The sequence below is a fragment of the Rhynchophorus ferrugineus genome, unplaced genomic scaffold, assembly GCF_030347505.1.
Source record: "Rhynchophorus ferrugineus isolate W39M unplaced genomic scaffold, kcgeb_rfMv2 rfM5, whole genome shotgun sequence".
In the NCBI taxonomy this organism is placed as follows: domain Eukaryota; kingdom Metazoa; phylum Arthropoda; class Insecta; order Coleoptera; family Curculionidae; genus Rhynchophorus; species Rhynchophorus ferrugineus.
Window position 1 is genome coordinate 22,123,792 of NW_027472584.1, and position 23,777 is coordinate 22,147,568.

The window sequence follows — 23,777 nt, forward strand, 5'->3', positions numbered from 1 at the left end:
ATATGTAACTATATGATATTTTATTTTTTGAACATTGTATCAATTATTTTGATTATTCACTTTATAGGCCTACGTTTTTGAAAATCATTAGTTAATTTAATGATTATAAATACTGCACCATATATATATATATATATATATATATATATATATATATATATATATATATATATATGGTGCAATGCTGATACTAAATTAAATACACTACAGAAAAAATATGAACGTTGTATATAAAAACATAGCGGCCCGCACCGACTTTGCACGGGCATAAAATATATATGCCTATGTCACTCAATGAAAACATGATTAAAATCGATCCAGTATTTTTGGTCCATTCATTATTGCCCTTGGCCTGCACGCATTAAATTTGGAGTAAAACAATTCCTCTTCCCCTATACTTACTATGAAGATTTCCTGCTATCTTTGGAATATCCAAATTCATACAATTTTTATTACATTACACATTTTTAAACGCAAATTTTAAATTTGTAATATCTCCGAAAATATTTGTTTAATTTACATGCTGTAAGGAACCATATAGATCTATATTAATTGCACACTGTATTTAAGGTACTTAATTCGATAAGGATTAATGCCGTATTGCTTAAAATAGCTTCGTAAATAAGCCATTTTCTCACGTAAAAAGTAAACAATAAAAATGGTTAGTGTGGGTTATCCCTAAAAGATAAACATATACCATCGCGGACTTTTTTGTAGTGTACAATACTGTAGTACATTAATTTTATCTAACTCGTAGGGTTAGGCAGCATTTTTGCTAATTGCTAAATAAGCCTAAAAAAATAGGTTAATTTACGACATCACGTTAGAAACCTCTAAAATTAGCAATGTTGCCTTAGTATATTATGCATATATTATACATATAAACCTTCCTCTTGAATCACTCTATCTATTGAAAAAACCGGATCAAAATCCATTGCGTAGTTTTAAAGATTTAAGCGCACATAGGGATATAGGGACAGAAAAGGCGACTTTGTTTTATACTATGTAGTGATCCCCCTACTGTTGCTATAGTCGTGGGTTTGAATCCTACTGGGGCATGGTTGTAAATTTATATTTGTGATTATATAACATTTATGGTTGTCCTTAGGCAAGAGTGCAAAATCTGACCAGGAAAATGATCCGAGTCACGGCAGTAACCAAGCTAGTTGAGACCAGATGTCTTCTGGGATGATTTTTAAGTTCGTCACTTGCCAGTCAGTAGTCTTAATGCCGAGAACCGTGGTTCGAAGCCCACGTTAAACTGTAGGTCCATTCCAGAAAAACCCTCGTTAGTAAAAGGAGACTTTAACATAAACAAAAAAAAAGTTTTGTTCGTATATTCTCTGTTTTAATATACAAATATGTATTACTTCATTTATTATTCCGTACTTATATTTATAACAAAAAAGTAAAGGAAGATCATGTATACCTATATTTGGTTGTTACACTTATTAACTATTTGTTGATTATTGAAAATTAATGGAAATTAGATGTAATTAAAGGAAATTTTAATAAATGTCAGTTAGTGTTAGTAGTATCATTTTTAAATTAGTCCTTTTGCTCTATTATAAGGGAAACATGATTAAGTTCATACATTGTGGTCGAATTTCGACCACAGAATTACCACTAGTTTTAATGATTCAATCTAAAGGCAGAAATTAAAACAAATCTAAATATATACTAGATGTTTCCGTTATATCTCAAGTATGAATCTATAAATACTCAATTTGAAAGTATGAAAGAACAAAGAATGACACGAGAGAAGTTGAATTTTGATGTTGGAAATGGTCACTACAAATGGATTGATTTTTTTTTATATATGAGGACGTGTTTTGTTTAAGTACAAAACAGCTCTAGGGTGCGAATAAGTGATTTTCGTCAGCTCGTTGGCCCTCCCTTAATAAAATTCCACGCCAGTTTCTGAACAGCCATCCAAGGAATTAGCTCCGTTAATAAATTGCTATTACACTTGTGGAAACTGAAACCAGTCCGAATGAAAATTTTATTACGGTTATCATCGAAATTTTGTCTCGGATTGGATTAATACGTGATATACTTAATTTAATTTATTGTTTTTCGATTAACATCAGATTTACTATTAAGAAAAAATGTTATTGCTCTATTTCCAATTTATATGTGTGTTCTAAATTATTTCTAATATTTAAACAAACGTCAACAGCACAGTAAAAAATATATATATATATATATATATATATATATATATATATATATATATATATATATATATATATATATATATATATATATATATATATATATATATATATATATATATATATATATATATATATATATATATATATGTATATAATCGCAAACTTTAAACTAACTGAAAATCCTTAATGACTCGAACCTTCTGCATTTTTTTGCATGTTTTCTGTGGCGAGAATAACAATGAAGGAATTACTGAAACGATTATCAGTGTTATTTGCTGCAGATTATGTTAACATAGACATACAGGGATTTATTGATATATATATATATATATATATATATATATATATATATATATATATATATATATATATATATATCAATAACGATTATCAGTGTTATTTGCTGCAGATTATGTTAACATAGACATACAGGGATTTATACACTGATAATCGTTTCAGTAATTCCTTCATTGTTATTCTCGCCACACAAAACATGCAAAAAAATGCAGAAGGTTCGAGTCATTAAGGATTTTCAGTTAGTTTAAAGTTTGCGATTCGTTGGGAAAAATTCCGAGAAAGAATGAAATACTAAAACATATAATTTCCAGCTTTCCAATTTTCTTTAACAAGTGGTCTGTAATTTGAAATGTTTTATAATTTGAAATGCTTTGAATATTCGAAACGTTTCTTTCGCTTAATCTATCGCATAACAGGAAAAAATAGATCTTGTATAGATATATTAGTTATTTGCATATATTTTGGTCAGCGATATCTATTGGAGAAAATGCGAAGTATCAATGAAAATAAGCTTTAAAGAACCTAATCCAGATAGTGGCTTTGATGGCTTTGACATTTCCCTATTTCTTGCTTTTCTACTTCTCTATTTGCTTGATACTGCTTCGTCACATCCCAATTGTAAAAACGCAGGTGTACAGCAAGTCAATATGTTGAATCCTCTTATAACACTAGGAGAGTTGCTATTATAATAACGTAAGCAATAATAATAACCAAGTGTATCCAGTCAGGGAGAATAAATATCAACGAAATTCCATATTAAATTCACCTACAATCAAACTGTTCATATACCAATAAATATGAATAATACTATTATCCCACAAAGTAAAAATGCATAGTACCTTGGGATGAATCTAAATACAAAGTTTCATTGAAAATTATTATTTGAAAGAATATCTAAATTATAGACATATGGAATTCTGTTATGGGAATGTTCTAATAGAACTAATATCAACATAATACTGATACAACAGGAACAATTACTTACACAGAAACCTTCGGATTTCAATTGTTATAGGAAATGGAGAAACGAAAGTGAAAGGAAACTGGTACATTTGCAACAAGACGTGAGGAAAGACTCAACTCCTATGTTAACACAGAAGTGTAACTCTTGGTTAACGTTGAATTGAATTAAGACATCAAACTGTGTGATATTGTGTAGTGAACTTAATGATAAAAACACTGGAAAGTGTTACTAACTTTTATGTTATTTTGCTAGAGGCTAGATGAGGACCAATAAACCTCTCTAGATACTTGTAAAGACAAATTATAAGTTAATCAGCAATGACTAGTAATAGTAGTAGTGATTTTGACGTCAGTGGCAAGGATCTGGAGAACGAGGAAAGTCTGGAGAACGAAAAAAATGTTCGAAGACATTGAATTGAAAGACTTATTATATGAAAATCTAGTTCAATCCCTTAAAGAAATTTCAAACAGCTTGAGAAAACAACTATTTCCATATGTTTACATGCAATGAATTAGATTTAAAAGAGGAGAAAATAGCTACAGCCACACTAATTGACTGAACATAATATTTCAAACCATTTCGTAAAACAAATTAATAATTAATTAAAACAAATTTAGTAATTTAATTCATGATAAAACAATATACTGAAACTAGGATTTTTTAATTAATATACAGGGTATCCGGGTAACGATATATGATATATCACAGAGTATATTAGCTCTAAACTATGCAGAAAAAAATTGATATATATATAAATCGCCCAAAAGAAAAACCTGCAGCAGCCGGAGGGCCTCGACCCATTACAAAATATTTGCTTGGTGTTTTGTTTTTTAAAAGAAGTTCAAAAATATTTGTATTTACTAAGCGTTCGCAAGGAAAACCCTATTTTTCTAATTACAAGTTAAAAAAATGTCTTTACTGTGTTTATTACAGTAAGGTTAAGATATTGAGTAAATATTGATAATGTAATATTGTATAAGATATTGTATATTAAACCCGATTACTTCCCGATACCGCGCGTGAAGCAAACTGTAGCTTCTCTAGAGTTGCCTGCTAAATTAGCTGCGCGTCTTTTTTGGTTTTAATTCACAGGTCCTCAAAAAGACCCTGGGGTCTTCCTCTCCAATGTAAACTGGAATTAAATTGGTCTATATCCAAAGATGGTGTTTCTTGTAAATTACTAAAAGTTACCTGCGATAACGACATACTTTCTCATATTTAGTGACCATTCTTAACTCAAAAACCTTAATAATATTTATTATTTGTTGGTATACCGGGAAATGAGAGCGCAGATAGTGCGGCTAAATCGGGAGCCTCCCCTCCCCTACCCATCACGAATGTTTATATCCCATTCGTTTCTTCTTTCACAAATATCGAGGTAAAACATCGTTGGGCCCACGAGACCAACCACAACAGGCTTTTTGAGGTTAAAGCTGATTTTTTCTCCTCTCTTCAGGTTCCTTCCCTTCGTCACCATGTTGTAACTTTAAATCGACTGAGATTGGGCCACTGTTATTTATCGCACGATCACTTGATGACTTCGAGCCCGTCTGCTGACTGTGAGTTTTGTCACGGTGCCCCTATTTCAATCTACCACATACTGAACGATTGTCCACGGTTCACCCATATTAAAACTAAATACGGACTCCTTGGATTTTCACAAGAAATCGATTTTCTCCATAGAATCTAGCCTATGCTAAGTTTAGTGTTACTGGCCAAATAACCATTATCACCTCGGTATGGACGCTGGTGAGACAGCACACGTCTGAATCGAAGTTCTACTTAGTTATGGTTTTTTTTGTAGTCCTGTATTTGTGTTCATTTTTTAAATTGTATTTATTCTATTTATACTTTTAGCCCCCTGCCTGTGTTATTTATTTTTTTATTTCCCCCTTTATATCAACACCGTAACGTAGCGATATGACGATACCAGTCAAAGCGACAAAAGGAGTCATTATTTTTTCTTTAAATCATTTTTATGGTTCTTCAATATTAATAAGTGACAACAGTTTTTCATAAACTGACTGTTTTCGATGACCTTTTGGAGTTTCTAACCAAATGTTTATATTAAAGCTTTATTTTTTATTGTAACATCCGCCCCAACCCACATCAATTCAAATTTATTATGGAAATACTAAATTAGTTTATGAATAGTTTATTGAAAAATCCTGGATGTGACGCAAATCGATTTTTTTAAACTAGAACAAAATTTAAAATGCTAGATTATTTAGAGAAATTTGGCTAGATATTTTTAAACTGTAAAAAGTTTAACAAAACTTCGCGGTAGCTTTTATCTATAACAATATAAAGTACCTACCAACTTGAAATGAAGTCATTTTTAAATTAACTAAAGAGTACAACACTTGACTGGATATTCTGAACTTTGAATTGACTGAATATTCTTGGCTGTTTGATGTCTTTATGTTAATTAGTGAGAGATAGGCTGCCCAATAATTGAATAAGAATACTAAAATTTAAATGTTAGAAATTCAGGTTTTCGTTAATTTTGTTGATGGTACATCACACTGTGCGACGTATTTTTACAAAAACGTTTTATATTGATACTTTATATATATATATATATATATATATATATATATATATATATATATATATATATATATATATATATATATATATTTTCATCAATAGATCGCTGATCGAAATACATGCAACAACCTAATAACATATATACAGTTTTAAGGGAAATTTATACGTGAATATACTGATTTATTTTGGTCAATTTTTCATACGACTTTGTTCTATGATATGGAAATTCTATATATACATATATAGTTTTAAGTATAATAGATAGATTTAGCAATAGTGCTGATGTAAATTTTGTGGAATATCTCCATAGCTAACGTCAAAGAGAAAACAAACGGTTTGTCTTTATCGATACGTCCTCAGTAGAGACGTGTTATACATTCTCTAAGGAACAGTGTAACCGAATTAAGCATGGATAGAAGGATAGAGAATACACCCTTAAACTTAAAATTTATGTAAATTTGCTTTGAGGTGTCTTGTGGACTAAAATGGTGTTGACAAGGCAAATTCGCCCTTTGGACAGTTGAGGTAGTATTTGATTATTGCCCGCTAGACATAACGTAATCAGTAAATTTGCTAAAATAGTGGTTGTTCCAACCCTTTACGTCAGGGATGACAAATGATAAAGAACAAACGTATTCATTAGTGTATATGTTTTTGCATTCAAATTCGAACAAAAGCCATCATTAGGCAAAGGGTAAACAATGGAGGTACACTATTTTCGGCTTGAATTTAAATAAATATTTCCATAGTTATATTTCCGCAAATATTATTGCTATGATATTATTATTCTTGTATAAACGACCTGTGGGAATGGAAATATCAATTAGTAAATTGTATTTGTAATTATCTGTTTGTACTGTAATGGTGTATGTTTTAAGTGATATTTAATTGCCAGAGGCGTAAATATGAAATGTTGTTCCTCGTAAAACATCTTTAACGCCCACTTTTATAGTATAAATTAACGTTTCGTATTTATTTTTGTAACATTGTTTCAAACTGTTCATTTTCGTTTCGTATTTCATCAACCCCCATCGAGAAAACTGTATTATTTACACGTGTGGCTATTTTTCTCGGCATATTATTGTTTATTATTATAGGACATCGTTAATTTTGAAAGATTTTGGTGCAAAATGTGCAAAAGGTCTTAAGTTCTAATTTAAAAAACAAAAGGGAAGAAAGGAAAATCAATATACGGGGAAAATAGCAATCCCTTAAAATTAATTCACAGTCCGACTAATATTTAAAAATGTATAAAAATAATAAATAATATTAAGTTTTGCATGTAACCTGATCATTTTTTCATTTGAAATAGGCTGGTATTTATATAAATTGGTACAATATATATATTAATCAAATGTTCTCTATACTTTCTACAACATTTTCCCATCTTTCTAGCAATATGGTGACACTGTGTCGAAAAAACGATGTTGGTTAATAACTAGCCAAGCTCTACTGTATTGATTTCAACAAGAGGTACTCAGGCGCTTGGACAAGGCATCAGGTGTCTAGTGAGTAGAATGGGTACCACAGAACTGTTCATTAAAACTGCAGCAGTGTGTTTGATATTACGATTGTTACTCGTTATTATTGGTCCTTTTTGCAACAATATGTCCATCAGTTTATTCAGCAGGCTTCGGTAAACTTCAGCGGTAACAATTTCATTCGGTTTTGTCTGCTCGTCTTTGACTACACTTGCTGGTTCCACACAAACGTTATGGCAATCAATAATCTGACTCAGTGTCAATATGGATGGCTTTCCATGTCATTTCGTACTTGAGGTGATAACGATGCGTGCTGCGATAGTAGCAGATTAGTTTTTCATCGCCTGTTACAATACACCACAGACAAGATCAACAAGCAGTAAAACCAAGATGTATAAACGGTTCAAAATTGTATTTTCAGTACATTCATGTTGTAGCCATTTCCTCTCTTCTTGAATCCCTCTCATCGAATGTAAGCGTCTGGACATAGTTAATTCATCAAATATTAGTCGTTCTGAATCTTCCTTGATAGTTTGAACTATGTTTTCATCCTATAAGTCTTGCAATTCATGGTATTCGAACTTCCAAGAAGTTATTTATCATCGACACCAAACTCACCACTTCTAAATCATTGAGACCAAAACCTACAATTGGGATGAGGTAGCATCAGCATTCAGTTCCTACGTCCCAGCAACTCTGAGGTAGGCTTCGCCAGCAGATTCATTCAAATCAAACCACATAATGATTGTCGAAAATATAATTTTGAGTTTCCCACAATTAGCACAAAATAATTCAATAATATTAAATGTTATTTTATATAGAGAAACGTCAAAACCATCGAGTTTAACAATAATAGATGTCGTTGATCCAATACATAAAAAAGTTAGTATTTACTAATTAATATGTGTTTGTTATAATTATTTATTAATTAAAGTGTAATTCTAAGGAGGAATTAAATAATTCAGCTGTCGAAAACAATCAGGCGAAGAAAGAAAAATGGAGGTAATAGTTTTTCGTGCTTGTTCTTCAGCAGATTCATTCAAATCAAACCACATAATGATTGTCGAAAATATAATTTTGAGCTTCCCACAATTAGCACACAATGATTCAATAATATTAAATACTATTTTATATAGAAAAACGTCAAAACCATCGAGTTTAACAATAATAGATGTCGTTGATCCAGTACATAAAAAAGTTAGTATTTACTAATTAATATGTGTTTGTTATAATTATTTATTAATTAACGTGTAATTGTAAGGAGGAATTAAATAATTCAGCTGTCGAAAACAATCAGGCGAAGAAAGAAAAATGGAGGTAATAGATTTTCGTGCTTGTCCTTCAGCAGATTCATTCAAATCAAGCCACATAATGATTATCGAAAATATAATTTTGAGCTTCCCACAATTAGCACACAATAATTCAATAATATTAAATGTTATTTTATATAGAGAAACGTCAAAACCATCGAGTTTAACAATAATAGATGTCGCTGATCCAATACATATAAAAGTTAATAATTACTAATTAATATGTGTTTGTTATAATTATTTATTAATTAATGTGTAATTGTAAGGAGGAATTAAATAATTCAGCTGTCGAAAACAATCAGGCGAAGAAAGAAAAATGGAGGTAATAGTTTTTCGTGCTTGTTCTTCAGCAGATTCATTCAAATCAAACCACATAATGATTGTCGAAAATATAATTTTGAGCTTCCCACAATTAGCACACAATAATTCAATAATATTAAATACTATTTTATATAGAAAAACGTCAAAACCATCGAGTTTAACAATAATAGATGTCGTTGATCCAGTACATAAAAAAGTTAGTATTTACTAATTAATATGTGTTTGTTATAATTATTTATTAATTAACGTGTAATTGTAAGGAGGAATTAAATAATTCAGCTGTCGAAAACAATCAGGCGAAGAAAGAAAAATGGAGGTAATAGATTTTCGTGCTTGTCCTTCAGCAGATTCATTCAAATCAAGCCACATAATGATTATCGAAAATATAATTTTGAGCTTCCCACAATTAGCACACAATAATTCAATAATATTAAATGTTATTTTATATAGAGAAACGTCAAAACCATCGAGTTTAACAATAATAGATGTCGTTGATCCAATACATAAAAAAGTTAGTATTTACTAATTAATATGTGTTTGTTATAATTATTTATTAATTAAAGTGTAATTCTAAGGAGGAATTAAATAATTCAGCTGTCGAAAACAATCAGGCGAAGAAAGAAAAATGGAGGTAATAGTTTTTCGTGCTTGTCCTTCAGCAGATTCATTCAAATCAAACCACATAATGATTGTCGAAAATATAATTTTGAGCTTCCCACAATTAGCACACAATAATTCAATAATATTAAATACTATTTTATATAGAAAAACGTCAAAACCATCGAGTTTAACAATAATAGATGTCGTTGATCCAATACATAAAAAAGTTAGTATTTACTAATTAATATGTGTTTGTTATAATTATTTATTAATTAACGTGTAATTGTAAGGAGGAATTAAATAATTCAGCTGTCGAAAACAATCAGGCGAAGAAAGAAAAATGGAGGTAATAGTTTTTCATGCTTGTCCTAACTTTTGAATGTGACCCATAATTTCGAGTGTCAAAAAGTTCCAAAACCCTTTTTGTGGCATGATTTTCACCCCGCAATGTGTCTAATTAGTTTCCAGAAGTTTAAACATTTAAAAAGTTATTATGAGAACGATGAAACACCAGACGATTTTTTTTTTGTTTCTTGTTTTAAAACATCCAAACGGCACAATATAATTTATGCTAATAAAACTTTTCAGAATCCGTATCTTCCGTTCTTGCAATATCGAAATAGTCATGTCAACGAAGCGGAAAAAGCCCTGTATTTTTTTTGTTTCAGTTTAATTAAAATGATGAGGTTGTCAGGACTGATTTTACGAATATAGCTTTAGATATTTTAATCTCGAAGACGCAGCATATACGTCAATAGATGTTAATGTTGATGTATCTAAAGGGAATAAGCATGATGATTGTAATAAAGAATCAAAAAAATATTAATTGTTTATAATAATATAGGATAAACAGATTCTAAAAGAGGTTATATTTAAATTACGAGTTTAATTAATAATATTTTCGTAGAAATAAAAGCGCAAAATTAATGTCTAACAACTCAACATTTTACGAAACATTGCCTAAACATAATTTCCAACGATTGCAATTTTAACGCACTTCTATTTTATCTGGATTATCTTATATTTAAGAATTAAAAAATTAGTTTTTTTCTGCCAATAGTAAGAAAATATGAAGGAAAAACGGGGTTTTATAAACTTTATTTGAATAATAAGCTTATAAATTTATAACGACCTATGTAACTGCAATAATTCATCAAGAAATTTACAAATTATGTACTTAGACATATTTTAACATATTAAATTCTTCTATGAACTCTTAAACTAGATATTTGCTTAGTTCATTTTATTTTACTTGGCTTGGGTGACAACATTTGGGTTCATAAATTGTCTGTAGGTAAATATTGTTAGAAATGTATTTTCTCAAACTTTACCAGGCTGACAAAAACTTTACAAGGTCAGATTATTCAATCAAATACGCATCAGTTACCCTTATCTTGGATTATCCTTAACTAGACATTTGATATTAGCCGATGATGGGATTTGCATAATAGTTTTTGAAGACGTGTGTATTTAGTAAATTTTCGTCGAATGAAAAAGTGATAGCCGAAACTAAGGCCTATTATGAAGCAAAGAACAAATCGTACTTGAAGGGAATTATGTTGAATAAAAAACAATTTTGCCAAAAAATTTAGTTTTACTATCATAAGCCTTTTCAGAAGGGACTTTTCAATTGACCTCTAATAACCCCAAATTATTAAAATAATGAACAAACAAATCTTATAACCATAAATATCGCCAAGTGTGACCGAAACAACTACCTCATACACACTATCTTGGCAATTTAACACGTATTTAAAATGACATTATTTCAAACGTCCTTTTTTATGCAACTAAATTTTTATAATAATTGCCTATAATGCCTATAATGATTATTTTTCAAATATAATACTGAAATATAATTTTAGGAAATTAATAACTTCATCGATTAATCGAATGAATTACTGCTGTTATCTTACCAGAAATCGAATTTTTGTAAAACGGAATTCCATTTAATGACATAACAGCGCTTACGGCGAAGTCCTCAGGCTCGTAGGTCATATTCAGACAAGCTTTTTGATTTAAGCGATCCAAAATATATCCAGTGCAGCATCCACACTGTCCCTGGAAGCAAGAGCACGGCAAGCGAAATGACTGGAGTAACGGTTTTCGGGTAGTGGTAGATAAGACCGAAACAGGGTTTGACACAGCTGATAGGCCATTCGAGATTGAGGATCCTGACACATTCTGTGCTGAAACTATAACATAGTATGAGTAAGGAAACGTATACTAGTTTCCTCTCTTAGCTTATTAGAACTATTGATGCAAGGATATTTAAAAAATTCTAAAAACAATAACTTTTTTCACTTTTACTCATATATAATTACATTACTAATTAGTTTTGAGAGATCTCAATATATTTTACTAACTGAACTTTTCAATAATCAAAACGTAGATTATTTAAACAGAAATTGTTACACAAAGCTAGTAAATGGTAAATATTGTACATTGTATAATACAACTATGGAATATATGGAAAAAGGGCCAAAAGTTTGTATCTATCTCACAAGGTTAAAACTTTAAAAATACATGTATTTCAGTGTTAACAAAACAAAAATCTATATTAAATTACTGTAGAGTTTATAATTTTTGAGAAATTCGATATAAATAAAATTCCACAAATTTTATTTACAACAATATTTTCGAAATTACACTTTTCGTTGTATAATATAAAAACTTATGAATGTATCAAAATTATTATAGCACAGTTTAATTAATCTTAAAATGCTCTATAATCTCTGCAACTTTCATTATTTCATGATTATTTTAATGGAAATGACAGTAATAATTTTGAAAATGGCAAAAAATCGCATATTTTTACTACTGAGTGACAAAAAAATGTTCTCTATCGGATAAAGATAAAACTCTCAAAATATTTGTATTTTAAGGTGAAAGAAACGTAAATTCATTTTAAATTTCTGTAGAGTTTATAAATTTGAAGATATTTGATATAAACCTGATTCCACTCAAATTTTAAAAATACACATTTCATTGTACAACATAAAAACCAAAGATTGTATGACAAATGTTATATCATCATTTGATTCTGTGCAAAATTCTTTATAAACTTTAAAATTTTCATTGACCTAAGATAGCTGGAATTAAAATGACAGTAAAAGTAATTAAAATGGCACAAATTCGCAAATTTTCACGACTATACATATGGAAAAAGTGCCAATTTTCTTTACCACTCAGATAAAGACAAAGCCCTTAAAATAAATGTATTTTGGGGTGAAAGAAACGAAAATCCATATGAAATTGCTGTAGAGTCTATAATTCTTAAAATAATCAACATAAGTAGAAATCAACTAATTTTTGAAAATGCATATTTCATTGTACATTGGTAAAAAATACCATCAAAATTATTTAATGATATTAAGTGAAATTTGCGTAAAATTTAATAAAAATCAAAATAAATATAAATTTGCTATTTTCAATTGGAAATGTATAAAACTATTCCGGCAATATAATGGTAATATAAACTTTTCGAATGCTAAACTTATTAGATTGGAAAACAACGGGAACACTTCAAGTTTCACACAAGTCGAGAAATCCTGATAAAAGCTTTACGCCTATTCTAAGTATTTCATTTCCTGATTTAGTAAATGGGAAATTGCGATAAATTTCGAACTAACAGAACGGAAAATAAAACGTTTTATTTTGACAGTTTTGCTGTTTGTTGGATTTTACAAAGTAATAAGCAAACAATAATCTATAACGGTTTGACAAATAGAAATATTATTGAATACTTGTTGATACAATACTTGTTTTTAGTGTTTTTGTACCTAATAATAAATACCTTTATATGTATTTATTTAATTTATATGTATATATATATATATATATACATATATATATATATATATATATATATATATATATACATATATATGAATTTATATATAGATTTCCTTCAAGATTCAATCAAAAGAAGGAAAATTATTTGAATATCCTAAGCAACCTGGCAGAAAAAGTTATAAATGGAGGTGACTTCAATGCAAAAAACACAAGATAGGGATCCAGAATGACAACAACTAAAAGCAATGAACTGTTGAACTAAGATGTAGTTACATGGCAAGTGGAAAACCAAATTATTGGCAGACTGATCAAGAGAAAACCCCAGACCGGTTAGATTTCATCATAGTAAGAACCATAACATCCAACTATATAAGGGTTGAAGAAAATTTTGATTTTTGAAAAGTTCAGATCATACGCCAGTGATTCTGACGTTGGGCGAAAATATAATAACACAATAAAGAAATCCAACTTTAACAAACAAGAGAATAGACTGGCAAGGATTTGCTGAAGAATTGAACAAACAAATTCAACTAAATGTACCCCTCAAGACAACTGAACAATTAAAAAAGCCAGTACATTTTTCAATTACTCACTCTGAAAAGCAACAAAATATCTAAAGCGCTCATGTCTACACAGCCCACCTATAAGAGACCTATGTGGGAATTGGGTATGTGACAATCGCCAAAAAGCAGAAGCATTTGCTGAGTATCTAGAAAAAACTTTCAAACCAAACGAAACTAATATTGAACATAATTTACCGGACATAGAAGCTAAAAATTCGATGATTGAATTAGGCACGCCGAAAGAGTTAACCAAAGTTATTAAAACTGACATTAACCCCAGGAAATCACTAGGCTGCGATTAAATAACAGGAGAATTACTGCAAAAACTACCAAGAAATTGAATTATAAAACTTACCAACTTGATCAATACAGCATTTAGATTAAAACATATCCCAGACATTTGGAAGATGGCGGAAATTATAATGTTCATAAACTACAGAAAATTCTACCAAAACAACATACCGAACTATTAAAATCATACATTACAAATAGAATGTTTAGAGTCAAGCAAGAAAAAGCTTACTCTACAGTAAAAGAAGCTAAAGCAGATGAACCACAAGGAAGTGTACTGGGACCAATGCTTCATCTACTTTACATTTGTGGTATACCACAAATGGAAAATATCACAATGGCTACATTTGCTGATGATACTGCGATTATAGCCGTCGGCGACAATAGTGAAGAAGCCTCACGAAAATTACAACAGGCAAGTGACAATATAAATAATTGGACACAAGCATGGAAAATCAGAATTAATGAATGTAAATCTGTACATGTGCAGTTAACTTATAAACAGACCGTACAAGCACCAATAACATTAAATAAAACTATTATTCCATATAGCAACAACGCTAAATATCTTGGAATGAATCTTGATGCAAAACTTCGCTGGAAGAAATATTTAAAGATGAGAAGAAAAGAACTGGAATTGAAATATAGGAAAAATGTACTGGCTAATTGGAAGAAAATCACAATTAACAGTACATAATAAATTGCTATTATATAAGCAAATACTAAAACCTATATGGACAAACGGAGTTCAATTATGGGGACGTTCTGGAAAGAGTAACATAAATCAAATACAAATTTTTCAGAACAAAGTCCTTAGAGGTATTGGGGGCACCCAAATACTATAGGACTGATTACCCACATCGAGACCTTCAGATACCCACAGTTAGTCAAGATATCAAGAGAATTGCAAGGGGGCATGAGGAAAGACTCCATTCTCATTCGAATATTGAAATATTGCAACTATTGGATAACACCAGAACGGGAGACAGACTAAAAAGTATCAAATCATCTGATCTTGTGTAGTGTTGTGTATTGAGGTGCATATATTAAAAAATTCAGCAGTGACATGTATAAACATTATTTCACCAAAGACTGAGATAGGGCCGATGGGTCCTCCTAGATATATCCCTAGATTTAAGTTATTATAAAAACAAATTGTAGGTTAGACGGAAACGACTAGTAATAATATATTAATTAAATAACAAAAAAATAAATATATATAGATTATTAAAGTATAGATGATATATGTTAAATTAAATATAGTTTTTAAATGGTTTTAATATATATTTTATTTAAAAAATAATAATATTAATAAACAATTATCCAACAGGTATATGTTTATATAGAAGATACATTTTTCTGTTTCATTTTATCACATCAGTTTAGTTTTTTGAGCAATTGACCAGGTACGTAGATTCACAGAGATTATTGAGAAAGCCTAAGAAAAGTTTGCTCAGCTATATTTGTGGACAGCTCAGATATCTCTCGAGTAACACTCAAATAAGACATACACCGTGTACCGGAAAATCATTACTGTTTTTTTTTAATCCACATAATTTTCAATAAAATTTTATTTACTCGCAGTATTGGCGATTTGATTCTATACATCTTGTCCATCTTTCACGGAAATTATGGACAAGATCCCCATTTCTCCTTTGAGTAAAATCATTAATCGAGCCATTTTATAACTTCTTCTAAAGGGTTGGTATGCAAGCCCAATGTCCATTTGATCCGAAAAGTTTATAGTCGGATAGATCAAGGTGTGGACGATCGGGCAGGTGCGATAATATGTCCATCCAAGTGTTTTCAACGTTTCCTTGACCTGTTTTGCTCTATGAAAGGGTGCGTTAAAGTGCTCTAAAATGACTTTACCGTGTCTTCAAGCCCATTTTGGGCGTTTTTTGATTTAGGCACGGTTCATCAATCATTTTTTGTCGGAAGCGATTACTATTAACCGTTTCACCAAGTTTCAATAGTTCGTAATACACCATACAACGCTGGTCCCACCAAATATAGAGATCTTGTGACCACAACAATTCGGCCTTGGAGTCGATCGGCCGGCTTCGCCAGGTGATTACCATAATTTTTTGAGCTAAGGGATTTCAAAATAAATCCACCTTTCATCACCTGTTACCATTCGATCTTGAAATGACTTCCGATAAGTATGAAGCAGCATTTCACAGGCGATTTTATGATTTTCCATTTTCCTGCTATTCAATTTATGTAGCACCAATCTTCCCATATTTTGGATTTTCCCCATTACTCGTAATGGACCGCCAATCTTGGGTCACATATAATGTTTCTGCCAATTGTTTTGGGTCTCAGTTAGGTCTTCATCCAATAACTCTTACAGTATCACATCTTATGCTTGATGCGCTTGATGTCAGCAGAATACAATGACATATGTGTCAAATTAATGACATTCCGGTATACTTGATAGGCTTAGAATAACCAAACCATATGATCTTGTGTATTATAGTATATTAAGTATACTAAATAGTAAAAGCACTGAAAAGTGTTTACTTTTTTTAGTTAGAGTCTAAGTAAGAGCTATGGGTCTTCCTATATTAGTACCTAATTTATAAGTCACTGTAGAGAAAAATATTATTGAATCACCAATATCTAGTAATAATTCAATAATAAATATAAAAATTATCACTATACTTCTTCGCTAGATGTTCATATAAAGCTACTGAAAAGTAAATTCAATTTCCACATATTAAAGAAAATTGTAAAGAAAATAAAAGAACGAAAACTAATAAAATATCCTTTTGATTGTTATTCTTTAAAGTGCCTGTGCTAGACTAACCAATCAAATGGCTTGATGATGAAGTTGTCTTTGGATACATTAATGAAAAACTACTTTAACTTAAGAAAATAAGGCCAAAATTATCTGAGGGGTATAACGAGCCTTGGAAAAACTCTTCAGGAAAATATATATTCTAATACGGTAGGACGACACGGTATAAACTTAATGAAATATTAAAAATTTTACGTAGATTATAAAGTCCAAACAACGACAAATTATTTAAAATATTATTTGAGTTATTTGAGTTGTATATAATGAAATTTTGCTACGCTATTGAAGTAAAATCTTGCCAAAACGAGGTACATAAATTTAAGCAGGAACATAGTTTTTTTTCCTGAACGCAGAACAAACAAACTGTGAATAAGAAATACGGCAAACTTCTAACATAATTATTTTGCTTATTAATTTCGGACGGTCTTTCTGAGAAATTAAAACAGCAAGTTAAGAACTAATATTTATTAAAATATTCAAAAGGAATTATCAGCAAAAGGTAACGAACGCTATGGAACGGGGGCCCTTCTTCCGCAAATACAATTTTGTGCGATGGAAACCGTATAAATAAAATATTTGTTACTCTCGGACTAAGAATTTGAAAGTATAATGCTCCAGTCCAAACCTAATGAAAGTGGTTTCGAAGTCTGTTTAAGTAGTTCGATATCCGAAATTCTGTAATATTGATGAATAACCTCTGGAACACAGACAGGAAACTATTGAACAACCAACGATTAAAAGTTTTCAGCGCACGCCATGCCAAACCTTGTAGATTTATGGTTAAAATCAACAACGTCATCGTTTGGAATTTGCTTGTTAATTTGCGATCCATAGTTTCTCGCTATCTTAGAACTTTCCACTGGGCCATATTCCTTCTTTCTACTTAAAACAACACCTAGATTTATATTTAAATAAATTACAAGATGAAAAGTAACTCTACAGTACAATTAATAAATAAAAATTATATCTCAAAAAATATCCTACAAATAAGCAACATCTCATATATTTCATTAATTGTTGTTGATCGCTTGTACACCTAAATAAAACGAATAAAATCATTTCCGTTTGATTATATTTAACGTTTTTATTGTTCATATTTAGCAAGTAAGTAAGTAAGTTAGTAAATTTAGCTAAGAATATTATTTCTTTTTCCGCATACACCTTGTTTTTACTTAGAACGACATCCAAATGTATGTTCAAAGAAATTACAAGAAGAAAAGTAACGCTACAATATTATTAATAAATAATAATAATATCTCAAAAATTCTCCTACAAATAGGCAACATTTCATATATTACATTAATTGTTGTTGATCGCATGTATACTTAAATAAAACGAATAAAATCATTTTCGTTTGATTATATTTAACGTTTTTATTGTTCATATTTAGCAAGTAAGTAAGTAAGTTAATAAATTTAGCTAATAATATTATTTCTTTTTCCGCATACACCTTGTTTTTACTTAGAACGACATCCAAATGTATGTTCAAAGAAATTACAAGGAGAAAAGTAACGCTACAATATTATTAATAAATAATAATAATATCTCAAAAATTCTCCTACAAATAGGCAACATTTTATACAACTGTTGTTGAGCACAAGTAATTTGTTGAGAAGTAAACTTAGCTAATAATATAAATAAAAGCTTTTAACAACATTGAAAGTATTGAAAATATTAATGAAAACGAAAGAAACAGATCAAACTTGATATTAAATTTGGTAAATCTGAATATCGAAGTAACAGCATCGATATACTGAATTATGCATAATCACATATATTTGATCTATCTGCATTTGGATTTTCAAATCATCAATATAACTTAATATTTTTCATGTACTAACATCTATTATCTTTGCAAACTCTAAACATGTACAATATTGTCTGCAACAGTGTTCTACATATTTCTCACATAATTCAAAGCCCCATTGTTGTGTAAACTTTTTGGAGCTACTTAAAATTGAGCTTCCTTAACTTCAACTTGCTATTGATAACTTGAGATATAATTACAAAATTTAATGAATAATTTTTGTATTATGAATTGTATTTAATATTCAAGGATTGTTTAAGCTATTGCTATAGGCTACTGTTTTAATTTAAACTATATTAATTTTTCAGGGGTTATTATATTTCAACTATCCTTCTCATGCTACGAATTCTTTATTTTATTGTATGAAGCGTTAAAATAATATTACATTCGACATATCAATGTAACCAAAAGTGCTATGTAAATAAGTTATGTACTTTTGATCAAAACAGGTAACAAATCAGAAAGGAGCTAGGTCTGTTGAATATAGCAAATGAGGTAGAACCTCTCAGATAATGGGAATCCCTTCATAAGCAATTTTGACTGATTTCTCAATATATAGTGAACATATAAAGCAAATAATATGTTACATTCTTCATAAAACTGCTCGATCTATAGCAATAGTTGCTTCTTTTCTGATCTATTCATAGTAATAAGTCTCCGAAATATACTCTTCATTTCTTAGTCCATGACTCAAAATTCTAATGTTGATATGGAGAAAACATATTCACCTTGAGTTTCAAAATTTAAAACCATTACGTTTTTAACATAACAAAAAAACAAATTACTTTCTTTTTATCACAATTTAGAAAGTTCTAGCAGCCACTGTATCGATGATTTGATCCAAAAACTTGTGCTCATTATTATATGCTCAAAGCATTATTAATTCAGTAGCAATAACACGAATATATATGTATACCATTTAGTATAATTTAGTGTTGGGAACAATCGACTGAAATCGACTATCGACTGTTCAGCAATTGACTACTTTTTACTATCGACTATTTCAGTCGGTATCTTTGGTTCGACTGTTTTTACTAGTAACTGTTTTCAGTCGCTATTTTCAGTCCGACTAATTTTATTACTATTTACTATCGATGTTTCAGTGGTTTACTTTTAGTTACTATTTTCGGTTCTACTAGTTCATTCGCCTGATTTTTAACGTTCGGTCCTTCCGTCCTAGCCGCGACCTTGAAAGTAATCCGCCGAATTTATGCTTATATAGATTTATATGTAATATATGTGGTTTCATGTTTTTTTCGTAGTTTGCTTGTGAATAACTATATATTGTAAATTAATAAAGCAGCATTTTGGAACGCTAGTTTTCAAGGGCAAAAATATTAAATGGTAAATGATAAATAGTAAAATACTTTTGACTGGCATAATAGGTAATATTTTGGACTGGTATAATAGGTAATACTTTTTTGATAAACTTTCACGATTTTTGTCGAAGCTCTCTGTCGAAACCTTTTTCCTAAAATCTTGAAAACTAAAATTAGGTTCCAAAGGTTTCAGAAATTGCATGGATCCAAAAGATTTGATGAATTTTTTACAGTAGCAGTTGTTAAATTTCTTTTAAAAATATTAACCGTAAAAAGGTGAATAAAGTATATTAAATATTTGTAATAAATGTAGTTTCTGATAGGATAACCCTAGTTTAATATTCAACAATTTATTTTGTTGACTATTAAGAAGAGGACCGCAGTTTTTATTTGTTAACGAATGAACTATATTAACAGAATGTGTTCAACTTTTAAAGCCCATTGAAATAATGACCACCGAGTTATCTGGTGAAAGATATCCCTACGATGTCCTTAATTATACGGTTAATAAGAGGACTGTAACATTCCATCAAATCCAGGATTTTAACAAGTGAATGGGGAAAAAATGACAAAATTGTCTATTAGATGTCATCAATAAAAGACTGGCAATTTTAGAAATGAATACGATATGCTGGAAATCCACATTTTTAGGTCCTATATTTAAAAAAGCAGGATTTGGTATTGCAAATAATGCTTAGGCGATACAAAAAGTTATCACAAAAGGGTATCTTCCATTCTAACTTCAAAAAATATAAATATAGTTCCGCAACTCGAAATTTAAGACAAAATTACTGACCAAGAATGCAAACGTATGGAGATATTTTGATAAAAACATGGCTAGAATGAAATAAGTAATTACTCCAAGTACTGCAGCAACTTTACAGATTTAGCAGTATTTGGAAATTTCATTTATTGGGCGTTTAGAAAACCCATTGGATTTTTGGCAAACCCATAAAATGGGCTACCTGAATTATACCAGTTACATTCATACAGTAAAATATTCCTCTATACCCGCAGCATCTGTCCCCTGGGAACGAGTTTTTTCAAAATCTGGGAAAATAATTAACGATCGAAGAAATCGCCTCACGGGAGAAAAGTTGAACATGATAATATTCACAGTAATTTTAAAATATTTCCGTTCAAAAATAAAGAAAACTTTAATTTAAAAAGGGTCAGGTAAAAGGGTAGGTTCATCATGGATTAGATTTTTCAATGATTAGGTATATGTTTACATTTTATTTATTAGTTACGGTTATTGAAAATCTTTAGTTCTTGGGTTTTATTTAAGTTGTATTGTACTAATTATATTTATTATGCTATGTTATTTAAAAATAGCAATTAATATATTAAAACACGATAAAACATTTGTGGTGTTATTATTCCATTCCTTTTTACACATCCACAGGACATTCAGTATAAAAGTAATTCTACTTCCTTTAAAATTATATTATTTATTACATGGTAATATAAATTAGTAACTATCGACTGTTTCGACTGTTTTCAGTCGATAGTTCCCAACGCTAGCATATTTACTGGGAATGATTTGCTGTTAAAAATAATATAAAAATATACAAGACCAATAAAAACGTACGGCTTTTATATTTGCTTAGCTGTACCTTTCTAGATGGATACACAAACAAAGAGAAAGGAAGTGGGAAATACATGAAATTGCCTTTTTCCTTTCCAATACCTTATAGGACGTTTACTATCTGAACGAAGGCGCTGGACTCATCAATCAAATGTTTACGGTTTGACCAAGTCAAGAGGGATAAACGTAGTTCTTATACATTTGCACAACTAAGAAATATCCTTCTTTGCAAATTTGATCGATGTTCCTATATCTATGCCATTCATAGAGGTGATACATTTTATATGCCTGTATTATATATATATATATATATATATATATATATATATATATATATATATATATATATATATATATATATATATATATATATATATATATATATTTCTTTTTTTTTATTTCATCCAATTAACATATATTCTCAAGACCATCAATATAGGCCTTTGTTTCAGTGATAACCTCTTTATTCAACCCAAATCTCTTACCACCCAGTCCATTCTTCAGGTTTAGCCGCAGTGCGCTAAATCTAGAGAATAGAGAGGAATTAATGATTTTTGATATGGTGATTATAGAGGAGTAGTGATAAAAATTTGCGATTTTTTTTATTTTATATTTCAAACTTGTCAATTTTATTCAAATTCAATATTTCAAAATAATCACAGGTTGATGAAGATTACAGAGGTTATAAAGAATTTTACGTTGAATCGAATATTATTGTAATATTTTTTTACAGCGTTTAGTTTTCAAGTTATATAATGAAAAATGTATTAGCAAGAAATGGGCATATTTCGATTTATATTTCATTTTTTAAAAATATATATTCTTAATCAATTTAATATGGATTTTCGTTTCTTTCTTTTCTTTTTCGTTTCAAAATATATAAAATTTGAATGTCTCATCTATATCTGAGAGATTACAATTTTCGATACTTTTTCCATATATATATTTTTCGTGAAATTTGTAAGCAGGTTACTGAGAATGTTACGTTGAATCGAGTGATACTATAATATATATGATACGGCGTTTAGTTTTTAAATTACACGATAAAAATTAATTCTCAAAAAATTAACTTAATTTCAAATAATTAAAGATTTCAATTTATGTCGCACATTTTTAAAAATATACATTTTGGACCAATTTAACATTGGCTTTTGTTTAGTCTGCCTCAAAATATATATATTATAAGTATTTGATCTGTATTTTTTTATATTTACAGACAAAGAAATTTGTAATTTTTTCTCATTTTTAACTTTTTGGCTGTCATTTCTGTTAAAATAATCGCAGGGTAATGAAAATTTCAGAGATTATAAAGAATTTTACGTCGAATATAATAGCAGTATAACAATTTTTGTACAGCTTCTAGTTTTCAAGTTATGCAATGAAAAATTATTTTCAAAAAGCGGTGGCTTTTATTTATACCTTTTATCTCAAAAATTATGATTTAGATAGTATTTTATCATGAATTTTCATTTATTTCAGCGCAAGATAAATAAAATTTGAAGGTTTTATCTTTATCCAAGAGATAGATTCATAATAACTAGTTTACTGTGATATATATATCATTAATACTTCAATTAAAACAAGAACCCAAACAAGAAACTATCATTTATTCAATTACGGTTAATTTATGAATAAAAATACTCAATTCATTTAATAACAAATAGTATAAAACCATTATTATACAATTAATGATGTTTACGCATTTCAAAACAAGACTAAATTGGCTGACTTACTTTCAATAATAACAGTGACACAAATAACCAAGCAACAGAACAACTGTTTAGCGGTACACATCGGTGGAGAAAGGATGTATTTACTTTATATTAGTTATACGTGAACTGGAAAGAACGAAACAAGAAAAATACGGTACTCTTCAGCCGCCCCACTTCTTGTTTTCTTTCTCGGTACGGATGC

At 29.6% G+C, this 23,777-nt stretch overlaps 1 protein-coding gene across 1 annotated transcript in view; it reads right to left on the reverse strand.

Annotated features, from left to right (window-relative positions):
* Window positions 1-23,692, reverse strand: part of LOC143197199 (uncharacterized) — a 37,119-nt gene extending 13,427 nt beyond the window's left edge. The window contains exons 1-2 of the mRNA XM_076405443.1: window positions 23,597-23,692; window positions 11,617-11,895 (exon numbers count right to left, since the gene is read on the reverse strand). Of these exons, the coding sequence (XP_076261558.1) occupies window positions 11,617-11,895; window positions 23,597-23,657 (340 nt within the window). The 5' untranslated portion in view covers window positions 23,658-23,692. The remainder of the gene's footprint in view (window positions 1-11,616; window positions 11,896-23,596) is intronic.
* Window positions 23,693-23,777: the final 85 nt, after the last annotated feature.